Source organism: Ahaetulla prasina, chromosome 2 (assembly GCF_028640845.1).
Source record: "Ahaetulla prasina isolate Xishuangbanna chromosome 2, ASM2864084v1, whole genome shotgun sequence".
Lineage (NCBI taxonomy): Eukaryota > Metazoa > Chordata > Lepidosauria > Squamata > Colubridae > Ahaetulla > Ahaetulla prasina.
The window spans coordinates 167,050,635-167,063,177 of NC_080540.1; the positions used below are offsets into that span (position 1 = coordinate 167,050,635).

A 12,543-nucleotide genomic window follows, 5' to 3' on the forward strand; every position below is an offset into this window, starting at 1 on the left:
ACCCAGCAGTTCCATTTAACTAAGCATCCTTGCCCCTGTGTATACCCGTCAATACACGCTCACAATAGTCTCGCAAATGAGTGTTGTAGCAACCAGACAGATGCAATTGGAATAATCACTTAAGAGGATTTAGACTCGCAGCACACCATACGATGCTCGGTATGATCTGAGGCATGAAATGGATGTTAAAGGCAATGTAATGGGAGCTCAAGAGCAAAAGCTTATGTAATGATGCTTCTTATGCCATCAGCTGAGGCAGACAGGAAGAGACCAGATGTAGAAATAAGGCAAGAATGGAGCAGGCCAACCAAGAAAAGGTTTTGTTTCTGTACATGTCCCAGTGCACAGACAATATTGCATCGCTGCTGTTCTGATTTGACCACCAACTGTCAGTTTAGCTCTTTCCTCTGTCTTGTGTTTCCTTCCTTAAAGTGTTTGCAAGTAGCAATAACAATAGCACTTAGACTTATATACCGCTTCATAGTGCTTTTACAACCCTCTCTAAGCGGTTTAAGAGTCGGCCTATGGCCCGCAACAATCTGGGTCCTCATTTTACCGACCTCGGAAGGATGGAATGCTGAGTCGACCCTGAGCCGGTCGACTCAGCCTTCCATCAGCCAATCAGGAACGACTCAGCCAATCAGGAACCAATCAATATTGATACTGATTGGTTCCTGATTGCTTATTTGTACCCTATGACTATCATTAAGTGTTAGAATTCTGGATGATCTTTTCTTTTGTGTACACTGAGAGCATATGCACCAAGACAAATTCCTTGCGTGTCAATCACATTTGGCCAAAAAAAAATAAAATTCTACATTTGAACTGCCGAACTGCAGCTAGCAGTCAGCTAAAGTAGCCTGCAGTGCTGCACTCTAACCACTGCGCCACCTCAGCTCAAGTATATTTGATTTTATTTGTAGGTCAGTGATATATGCTGTATTAGTCACTGCTGACCTGTTTCCAAGTTTGGCTACCTTGCCGACTAAGGGCTTATGGTTCTTTCAAGGTGAAAACAGCGTTAGGAGCCACAGTTTGTGCCATAGCTCAATGAGAGAGATGTATTCATGCAGTCCTAGATCCAGTTCTTGTCTTTGTTTAAAGGGGTCATAGCTATATTCTTGGTGCACCATCAGCATTCCTCATCACTGAGCATCTTTCTGGACTTAGGAGCCTTAACAGGGCCCTTTAGAGAACCAATATCAATTTTGTCTGCTCCCCTTGGTGAGGTTATATGATGATATGACACGTTCTAGTGTAGCCAGATGGCTGCTTAGGTCCAATCTGCATTGGAGAGTCATCATTTATAGTTTCTTAGTACCCAATATCATGGATTGCCTAATAGCAATAGCACTTAGACTTATATACTGCCCCACAATGCTTTACAGCCCTCTCCTAGAGGTTTACAGATCAGCATATTGCTTTCGACATCTGGGTGTTCATTTTACCAACCTCAGAAGGACAGGATCGAACTGCTGGCAAGTCGGCAGAATTAGCCTGCTAATCTAATCAGCATTCTAACCTAACATAACAGGACTCTTTTAACTTAATTTTAAACTTATGATTTTATTGTTTTACTGTTTTATAGTACATTTTATTCAGTCTGTAACCGGCCTAGAGTTGCCCTTGGCAAGATGGGTGGCATACAACTTTGAGAAATAAAAATAACAGGACTATTTTGAATGATTTGCAATGGTTACCCCATAAAGTCTGAAATCTAAAAGATGTATCTGCATTCTTGGAATACATTCAGCGAATGAACTATGCCTGCATTTGGAATTCAGATACAGTAAAAGGAAATTGTGTCCTTTATATAAAATGACTGGGAAACCTTAGGTGGAATTAGGCAGATTCATCCATAAAATTGCCTAATCCTGCTTGTTTAATGTCAAACGCTATTGCAGTCAGTGATGGACACAACCACCTGCACGATTCTCTCAGATAAGGGTAGTTGCCTTTCATGGCAGTGTGTATGACACACCACATATAATAGCTGAGAGACAATCTTTCACAGTTTTGGCTGTTTGCAATTTTGTTTTAACTTTGATATCGCTAGCAGTATAATTGTGCACTAAAACCAATGTAGGTTTGATGATTCACCACTGAGATAAACATTTGGGATAAACATTTGATTCCATGATTTCTAATGTATGCATTTTCTTTGCATCTTTATTTGTAAACATCACTCACAAAGCTTTCCAAGATATCAGTCCTAAACGGGACGTTACATCGTCTGCAGATTAGACACCTGTCATGAGTTTGTAATTCCTCATTTCTGAACCTGACATGATAGATAAAACTTGCCTAACCACTGTTGTATCACAAATGCTTCATTTGTGGAAATAAATATGTATGTTTAGGTCAGGGGTCTGCAACCTTAAACACTCAGAGCCATTTGGACCCGTTTCCCATGGAAAAAAAAAAATACCGGGAGCCACAAAACCTGGGTGGGTGTGGACAACTCCATGTCACTCACTCCCACCCAGTCACATGACTCCCCTAGCCACGCCTACTCAATCAGTCATTAGGGCAAAGAACCGGTTGTTAAAAAACAGCGGGAACCACAAAACCGTTTTCTCTCTTTCTCTCCCCCCCCATCTCTCTATGTCTCTCTCTCCCCCCCCCCTCTATCTTCCCGTCTCCCCCCTCTCTCTGTATCTCTCTCCCCCCATCTCCCCTTTCTCTGTATCTCTCAGATTTCCAAGGCTAAGCCAGGAGTGACTGGAAGGGGAGGGTGAGGGGTGGGGCCAGCCAGTGATGGGACAGGGAGCCACAGCAGAGGGGCCAAAGAACCGCATGTGGCTCCGGAGCCACGGGTTGCTGACACCTGGTTTAGGTGAAGGCAAGGTAATTTTTTCTAGGCCAAAACTGCCTTTGCTAAAGGTGCAAGTTAAAACTCAAGTCAACCTCCAAGAAACCAGGTCAGACTCCTAGGTTTGATCTGGACATTTGAACAGCAAGTAATTTCTAGTGTTTGAACTCCTATAGCTGAACTACACATTTAGGAATATCATGTAGTCCTGGGACTGCACTTATTTTTGAATTTGGGGAAATAATTCAATGCTTGGATATTATTCTACTTCTAACTAAATGAACCAATCCAAATTCTGCATTCAGATTAGATGTCAGGAAAAGGCTAAGTATATCTCTTCTCTTTGATGAGCTAGATTTATAAAGGCAAGAAATATTTGATGTAGCAGCGCAGTAGGTGAGAAATCAAGCATGTGATTTCTCACCTACTCTTCCTGTTCAGAAAACATGTGATGTTCCGTATTTATTCTTTTAAAAATAATGGTATGTTTTTTTAGTAGAGCAGAAGATAATGTTGTCAGAACACAAACTTATCCTTTCTCTGTTGATTTACAAATCTGGCCTTTACACACCTCCAGAACTGGTTTTTGTAATCGTTGCAAGAAAAGCAGCTGATAAGCAATATGAAATACAAAGAAAATTCAACATCAAAGAACTGGAATAGCCAGAATATCATCTAGTCATCCAGCTGCTCGAATACCAGATAATCCAAAAAAGTCTCCCATATATTTTTTTAAAGCCTCTGTAACATTCTATGCCACAAAGTAACAGAGCAGAAATATAATAAATTGCTTTTACAATACCTCTTCCAAGAAAAATAAAGCTCCTTTCAGTCGGGTGTTGAGCAAGGGAAGAAACAGAAGGGGGCTAACTAATGGTTTTATTTTTTATTTCTTTTGGTCTTTTTTGTCAAGAATTGGGGAGAGCAATCACTTTCTGGTAAGGCTTGCATGATAAACTAAGCATAAACTAAACCTAAATTAACGAAGCTTAGTCTGTAAGTTTACAGAATATGGTATGTCCAAACAAAATAAATCATATTCTGGCTTAACCCAATGACCTGCTTTATATAACACAACCACCCAAACCTGTTGAATGTTTTCTAAGAAAATAGCCTTTCCATCCCTTAAGACCAAGTGAAAACTGGAATCAGGAACATTGGTACTAAGGATATAGTCAGTACCAACCTCCATCTTGGGAATTACTAAATTGCTGAGTGAAACATTGCTCCAATTGTAAAAAATATTATTTGCGCTTATTGAAAATGGCTGAAGGGATGTCCTGGGTTTCTATTAAACAAGAGGACGGTTGCAATTTAACAAGCAAATATAATTATTTGTTGCTCTGAAAAGCCTCTTTATTGCCTCCGTAATACACAGAGCACCTCTAACTATATAGCAGCCCACCAGAGCCAAAATGCCTTTGAGCCTGAGCAAGCTCCAATCTCTTACGTGGTGGAGAATCTACATTTAAAAGACAGCTGTCACTTAAAGGTAAGCATTTCCAATCCTACCTGCACTGGACTCTGCCTGCCATAAGGAAAATCCAATTGTTCCATAGTGGAACAATTAAACTCCAAAAGTTGTGAGATAGGACAACCATTTGACTAAAATGTTATAGGGTTTCCTGCCTGAGCAGGGGGTTGGACTAGAAGACCTCCAAGGTCCCTTCCAACTCTGTTATTCGGCTAAATTAAATCCAAAGCCAGTTCATTTAGGAGGAAAATTGGAGAGACGACCAATCCAGTGGAAGAAAAAACTTGCTACACTTGTCCCGGTTACACCATGGGGTGCCTTTCAATCTTGGGCCTGCCAATCAATTTTTAATCTGTGATCAAGGATCTAGTGAAGTGAATCAATCACTGCAAATGTGCAGACCTAATTCAACCCATACTGTATGTTTCTCCTTATCTACTCATACAAGATGATCTTGTGGGTAACATGTCGCTAAGGTGACAAGTAGGTGCCTAATGGGACACAAATTTCTATACATACATGCTCTAGGTTTTGCACAGATATACTTATTTTTGATTAATTTCAATCACTGTCTTACACACGACTTGGATGTCATGATTCTACTTTCTCTCTTTCTCCCTCTCCACCCCCCTCTGTCTGTCTCTCTCTCACATACATACACAATCAATACTGTCCTGACTGCATCAACATACTATCTTACATATTTCCTATTTTTCCTGCTCTGCTCAGGCATATGCCATATGCTATGATCTCACTCACATCTCAAGTATCCTCTTTAATTCCACTTGATAGAGATTCCCATATTTCATATGATGCTACCTCCACGTTTCATCTCTTCTTATTGGAACAGGAAAGCTCATGCAGCTGGATTTCCCACCCTGGACAAGTGTCCCTCAACCCTGCTGACATTTGCTCTTCTATGTTATCCGATGAGACCTGAATGAGCGCACTTGGTTAATATTATATTTCCCCACCCTCAATTAGGCCATATGGGAATTCCAAGGAGAACTCAGCTGGATGATGTCTGACTTAGCCTGAGGAAGAGAGATATCTGTCACTGCTACCCGAATCTTCACATTCCATCTGGGAGGTATGATCCTGAGGGATGTGTAGTCAGTGTAAGAACCCTACCAAAGCAGCAGGGGTTATGTATGCACAAAAGAGATACAGCCACAGCAAGCTATTTCTTCATCTTGCAGGGAATCCCCATGAGATGCTCACAAATGGCATCAGAAAGGGGATGAATGAGTTGTGAAAACAATATTGTCCTTCTGGTCACTCTTCATCTTCCTAATATCCTGGGAAATTCACTGGCTACTGGAAGTGGAATGTCTGATGGAACAACATCCAGTTCCTAAACCAAACCAGCTGTTTTTGTCCTGTCAAGCATGGTAGGGAGTTCGTATTTTTCTTCCCCAGTCATCCAAAGTTCTGACTCTCTGCTTGATAAAAATCACAACTTATTTCATCCCCACATCCCCATCCCTCAAAGGCCCAGTCCACCCATCAGCCAAAATAGGGATTCTCATTCTGGAAGTTATAGTCCGGACACACTTTCTGAACCAGCTTGTAATCAATGCTGAAGAATGAGATGAAAATGCAGATGACCTTGAACGGTTTAGCACAGAGCCAGGCTGCGTGGCTCTGTGTATGCTCAGTGAAACAGATCTTGGATGGATCATACAGGCAGGGCTTATTCTTGCGTGCCCGGTTGGTCTTCTCATACTCCACGTGACAATTGAAGGTCTTGGATTCCTTCGGTTCAGCTAAGGTGGACTGCTGGGGATGGAGATGTTGGGTGGGGATAGGAGGCACCAACACGTCAAATTCTACAACTTTGGTGGGTGGCACAATGCTCACGGAGACGTTGCCCAGGCTGGAGGAGTTGTGTCGGAAATAGACACTGAAGGTACCATTAATGTGATCCACAATCTTGCCTGTCACAAGGAGGCTAAACTTCAAGGTCTTGATGTTGAAATAAAAGTCCCCCCATCCAAAGATCTTCTTGGTACGACCGGCCTTCATTGAGGGCTTCCTTTTGGCTCGCTGATTGAAGTGTTCCATGGCTGTCTGATTCTTGGTCCAGTCCCACGGGCTCATTGCACCACCAAAAGGGTCCAGCTTGGCTTTGGATGGCTCATTGGAAAATATCCGGCCAGGGCTGAGTGAGTGGGGTTTAAAAGAGCTACCGTATGGTCCAGTCTTCAAGACACTTGAAGGACTCATCTCAAGATAGTTCAAAGTCTTGGTTACATGGCCCTCGGCGCATACAACCTATCAAAAAGTAAACAAAGGAGGTTATATTAGTTCATGCGCACTATGTGATTCTTCAGTTATCTATATGATACACCCTGCCTGAATCATGCTGAGTGCAAGTCATATAGAAATCTATGGAAGAGCTGCCTTCCATCATGGCCCTTTCCAAATGCATAGAATATAATCAACCATCATCCATAACCTTGTGGCCAACAGGTATGTGGAATGAGGGTTATAGGAAGTCTAATACACCTGAAGGACATCAAATTGGAGAAATCTGATTTAAAGTATGTGACATATTATATTAGTATCTCAATGGGAGGTTGCAATGCTCTGACTCATTCCAGGCTAGTTTTCCCAAAGTAATGTTCCTCAGTTGTGTTGCGATCCAACCTTGATTTTTCAAACAGTTCAATAAACTTAGAAGGGTGTGGATTAGGAAAAAAGAATACACTATCAGAAAATATTGACTCTGAAATTTGGTTACAAAGATTCCAAAACTCCACAAACACCCCCACAACCGCAAATTAAAAACTGGATCAAATTTCACAACAACAAATGTGTGCATATATTTATCCACACTGCATGCTTTTGGCCCATCAGAGAACGGCTGCCAAAACCATGGTGATAAATAAGGTCCATGAGATCAATGTTTTAATTTGACCTCCATTAGATAAAATACCAATATGCTTAAGGCTGCTGAGTAAATTTCATGGCACTCATACCCACTACAATACAGCAGTTAATAGCAACAGCAATAGCACTTAGACTTATATACCGCTTCGCAGTGCTTTACAGGCCCTCTAAGCAGTTTACAGGGTCAGCCTATTGCCCCCAACAATCTGGGTCCTCATTTTACTGACCTTGGAAGGATGGAGGGTTGAGTCAACCTTGAGCCGATCAGAATCAAACGGCTGGAAATCGGCAGAATTAGCCTGCAATACTATATTCTAACCACTGTGCCACCATGGCGCCATAAATTCAAAATTAAATTAAGTTAAATTCAAAAGAATAACAGAATACTGTCGTATGTGAGTGGCCATTAGGCTAGATGGACACCAACATGTAGGACACTGGGAACAAGCCACTAATGGTAAACAGCTTCTGTTTCTCCTAATCATTTCTCAGAAGCACCCGATTCTGCCACAATTCTGGAGTCCAAGCTAAATGAACCAGCAGGCTGGCTAAGCCCAGCAGCTTAGATTTGTTGCAATCAATTCTTATAGTACAGTGGCTTTTTGCATTTTCGGGGGCATCTTCTTCTCTTTTTCCAACTCCCCCTGCCTTTTTCATTTGCATTCCAGCTCAGTTTGTTTCATAGAATCTGTCATCTCCTTCTCTCCCCCACCCCATTTTTTTGCCAACACAACAGCTGGCTGACATCCCATGATGGATGAATGGTATTCCTTTGCCCAACAGCAGAATTATTTGATTTGCAGGCATGGCGCCACCACAACAGCAGCAGCTTTTGCTGGCATGGAGAGGCGAATGATTCCTTCCAAGTGGAAAGTCTGGTGAGATGACCCATGGTGGTGGTGGTAGGGATCTAGACTTTCAAACACAGCTGGCAACCAAAGGCTCACGGGTAGGGTAGGTAAAGCTGGGATTGCAATACTGCTTTGTTGTTGTTTTTTAATGGAACCTTCCTCCAGCTGAAAAGAAACCTGAAAATAACAATGAAGGAGATATAGCGAGTCCTGAATGATAGTACAGAGAGAGACTTCCTAGGACCAACTATACATCTCAAGAACTCACGATCAAAACCTAGGACAAAGATGGTGAACCTTTTTGGTACCGAGTGCTGAAAAGGTCGCACAAAAATGTCACATCCGCGTGTGCACACTCATCAGAGCCATGCTCCGGAAAAGCCAAACTTCCAGGTTCTAGGGCACATGCGTGCCTGACAATCTGCTGGCCGGCATGCATGCGCAGTCTGATTTTTGGCATTGCCGCGCATGCGAAGGGATCACACTCCAGAAAAGTCAAACTTCCTGGTTCTGGCACACATGCGCACCCAACAATCAGCTGGATGGTGTGTATGCATACACCAGTTTTCGGCACTGCTGCGCCTGTGGACAGCTGACTGTTGCATGCGCATGCACGCCAGAAACCTGGAACACAAAATGGCAAGGCTGCGTGTGCCAGGCGACATGGCTTCATGTGCCACTTTGGCAACGCGTGCCATAGGTTCGCCATCATGGACCTAGGAGAAACAGAAAGTGATTCAAGCCTGGGACACAGATTTTATTTATTTTCCAGAACTTTCCTGAGATTAGAGCCAAGACTCAGACTATGTCCCAAATGCCCAGTTCAGCTCAGTCTTGGTAGAAAACCCACTCTTGATGTGGCAAAGTTATAGAGGGTGGGACAGCTAACAATTGTCATTCTATCTCTATGTCATTAATGGCTGGGAGGATGTAGAGGGAGTCCTGGCAATCCTTAATGGCTGGGAGGATGTAGAGGGAGTCCTGGACTTACAACCACAATTGAGCCCAACATTTCTGTTGTTAAGTGAACCGCTGCGGTTGATAAGTTAGTAATCCGGTTGTTCAGTGAATCTGGCTTCCCTGTTGACTTTGCTTGTCAGAAGGTCATGAAAGGGGATCACATGACCCTGGGACACAGCAACAGTCATAAGTATGAACCAGCATCTGAATTTTGATCCCATGATCATGGGGATGTTGCAACGGTTGTAACTGTGAAAAATGGTCAAAAGTTAATTTTTTCAGTGCCACTGTAATTTTGAACGGTCGGTAAATGAACTGTTATAAGTCGAGGACTACCCATAATGTCCTGAAATGATAACCTGAAAGCCCTCCCGCCTTCCCACTGCCAGTTCTTGCTCTGCCTCCTCTGGGAGATTAAGGAGACCATTATTGCCTAATACAGGTAGTCCTCGAGCTACGACCACAACTAAGGCCAAAATTTATGTTGCTAAGTGAAACATTTGTTAAGTGAGTTTGTTCCATTTTACGACTTTTCTTGCCACATTTGTTAAGTGAATCACTGCAGTTGTTAAACTAGTAACAAGGGGGGTCAAGTGAATCTGGTTTCCCCATTGACTTTGATTGTCAGAAGTTTGCAAAAGTTGATCACATGACCCTGGGAGACATTGCAACAGTTGTAAATGTGAATCAGTTGTCAAGCATCTGAATGTAAATCACGTGACCATGGGGATGCTGCAACGGTCATGAGTGTGAAAAATAGCAATAGCATTTAGACTTATATACCCCTTCACAATGCTTTACAGCCCTCTCTAAGGGGCTTACGGAGTCAGCCTATTTCCCCCAACAATCTGGGTCTTCATTTTACCAACCTCAGAAGGGTGTGTTGTGGCCTGCCGGCCGCCAGCCTCTCCAACAGCTGAATCAGAGGAGGAATCGGCCTGGGAGTCAGGGTCAGCATCAAGGCAACCTGAGAGCTCTGAGGGGGAAGAGGGAATTGAGCTGGCAGAGAGAGAGAGACAGAGACAGAGGCAGAGCCTGGGCCATCCATCAGCTATCAGATGGAGAGTCAATAGCCCCCAGGTCTGGAGGTGGCTTATGAGGAAGAGGAGGAACAGCTGGGTCCAGTGTCTGACGTGCAGATGCACAGAAGGCAGAGGAGAGGAGAGCAGTGGAAATCCATGGGCTGATCCTTGGGAAGGAAGAGCCACCGCTGCTATCAAAGCCCTACCCTAGCTCTGGGGATAAAAAGCAGGGGGCGGAGATGAATAGATGTGGCAGACAACTGTTCATCTTCTGGCCAGACGGACTTGTTAGCCTGCGGTGAGAGAGAAACTTTTTGCTGGGGCTGCTGGGACTCCTAATAAAGGAATATTTGAGTTCACTTCAGGGGGTTTGTCGTGTTTGAGGAGCTGGGTCAGAACAGGGTGGAAGGCTGAGTTAACCTTGAGCCAGTGAGACTTGAACTGCCAAATTGCAGGCAGCTGGCAGTTAGCAGAAGTAGCCTGCAATACTGTATTCATAACCCCTGCGCCACCCCAGAAAAATGTTCATAAGTCGCTTTTTTCAGTGCCATTGTAACTTTGAATGGTCACTAAATGAATGGTTGGAAGTCGAGGACTATCTGTGCTTCACCCAGGGGAGGAAAAACATGCATGCTGTCCCCTGTCTTTTCCTGATAAGGATGAGGATAGAAACAACAGGACAGAATGGTGAGGGGCAGCTCCCCAGAAATGTTCTGCAAAACCTGGACAAATGCCCCCAACCCAGCTTGCTTTCCTTGATGTGATGGAACAACAAGTCAGTCCGTGTTTTCTGGGCCACCAAGTCCACCCTGAGGAAGGAAGTCTCAAGGAGGAGCCATCTCTGTCCTATAATCCTCAGCATGAACAAGGCTGCGTAGCCATTCTGGTTAAGCAGGTGGAGAGGAGTAACAAGAGACAGGGCTGTTCACAACTACAGGGTGCACATGCTGGGACACTCATTAAAACAAGAGAGACAAGGGCAGTGAAAAGCGAAGACTGAATCTGCAGGGAACTTTGCCAGCTTAAGGCCCAAGCCGTGAGGGAAATGGAAAGGGCCAAAAGCCAGCTCTGGTGCAAAACCTGGTTAAATCAGTCCATAATGGCAATACTGGCCACTTCTGAATTAGGAGATAAAAATGAGTGAACCAGCGGTGGGTTTCAATTTTTTTTACTACCGGTTCTGTGGGTGTGGCTTGGTGGGCGTGGCAAGGGAAGGATACTGTAAAATCCCCATTCCCACCCCACTCCAGGGAAGGTTACTGCAAAACCCCCATTTCCTCCCAATCAGCTGGGACTTGGGAGACAGAGAATAGATGGGGGTGGGGCCAGTCAGAATTTTTACTACCGGTTCTCCGAACTACTCAAAATTTCTGCTACCGGTTCTCTGGAACTGGTCAGAACCTGCTGAAACCCACCTCTGGAGTGAACATCTAAATCCACCATTTTGTTTACCATCAAGTGTGGTTCATCCCAAAGATCAGAACGCCTTGCCTATCTGCATACTACAAATATACCTAGTAGCCACCAATTCTATGGTATATATCTGCTTGGCATATACAGTTTTTAGAAGAGCAACTTCCCCTCTTCTTTTAAAAATGATTCCTTAAAAGCAAATGTTGGAGGTGTTCATTCACACTAGGCATTCTCAGTATGTTTTATTTAGGTACAGCAAGATCCGGTCAGTTTTAGTCAGTATTAATTTTCCGAGTATTCAAACGTGAAGTCCGCGCCTTGCTGTCCTTTTAAAGGTAAAGGTAAAGGTTCCCCTCGCACATATGTGCTAGTCGTTCCTGACTCTAGGGGGCAGTGCTCATCTCCCTTTCAAAGCCGAAGAGCCAGCGCTGTCCAAAGACGTCTCCGTGGTCATGTGGCCGGCATGACTAAACGCCTAATGTGAATGGAACACTGTTACCTTCCCACCAAAGATGGTCCCTATTTTTCTACTTGCATTTTTTATGTGCTTTAGAACTGCTAGGTTGGCAGAAGCTGGGACAAGTAACGGGAGCCCACCCCGTTACGCGGCACTAGTACTGCCGAACTGCCGACCTTTCGATTGACAAGCTCAGCGTCTTAGCCACTCAGCCACCGCCATCCTTTTAGAACTTTTAAAAATAAGTTGTGTGAAAATTATTATTTAAATGGCGTGCACCTCCTCCTGCATCTTACTTGGCCCTCAAGCATCTTGATCGGAGAGTCTCATAAAAATTTGGAGACACACAAAATTTGTAGGCATTCCAGTGCACATATTAATGAGGGGGACACTAATGAGGTTGAGTTCCCTTCCAGAGTGTGCCAAACAACTTGACAAAGTACTTAATGTCTTCCTTCCCTTTTCTTTCCCCCAACAGAAATGAGAAAAAGAACCCAATATTCTTATACAGAAACAACTATGGGCTTTGATCTACTGCTTACGGCCCACTTCTATATTAACTGTAATGATGCACAAAACTAACACATCATATATTCTCTGCATATCAAAGCAACTGGATTCAGCTGTGTTAAAAGCCCAGTCTTGCCCTTGCATATACATGT

The 12,543-nt window shown here is 43.6% G+C and overlaps 1 protein-coding gene across 1 annotated transcript; it reads right to left on the reverse strand.

Moving 5' to 3' along the window:
* Positions 1-5,792: 5,792 nt before the first annotated feature.
* NXPH4 (neurexophilin 4) lies at positions 5,793-12,192 on the reverse strand. Its single transcript, XM_058167944.1, has 2 exons — positions 12,178-12,192; positions 5,793-6,560 (listed from the first exon to the last, which is right to left on the reverse strand). The coding sequence occupies exons 1-2, from the start codon at positions 12,190-12,192 to the stop codon at positions 5,793-5,795; spliced, it is 783 nt and encodes a 260-aa protein (XP_058023927.1).
* Between the last annotated feature and the right edge of the window lie 351 nt (positions 12,193-12,543).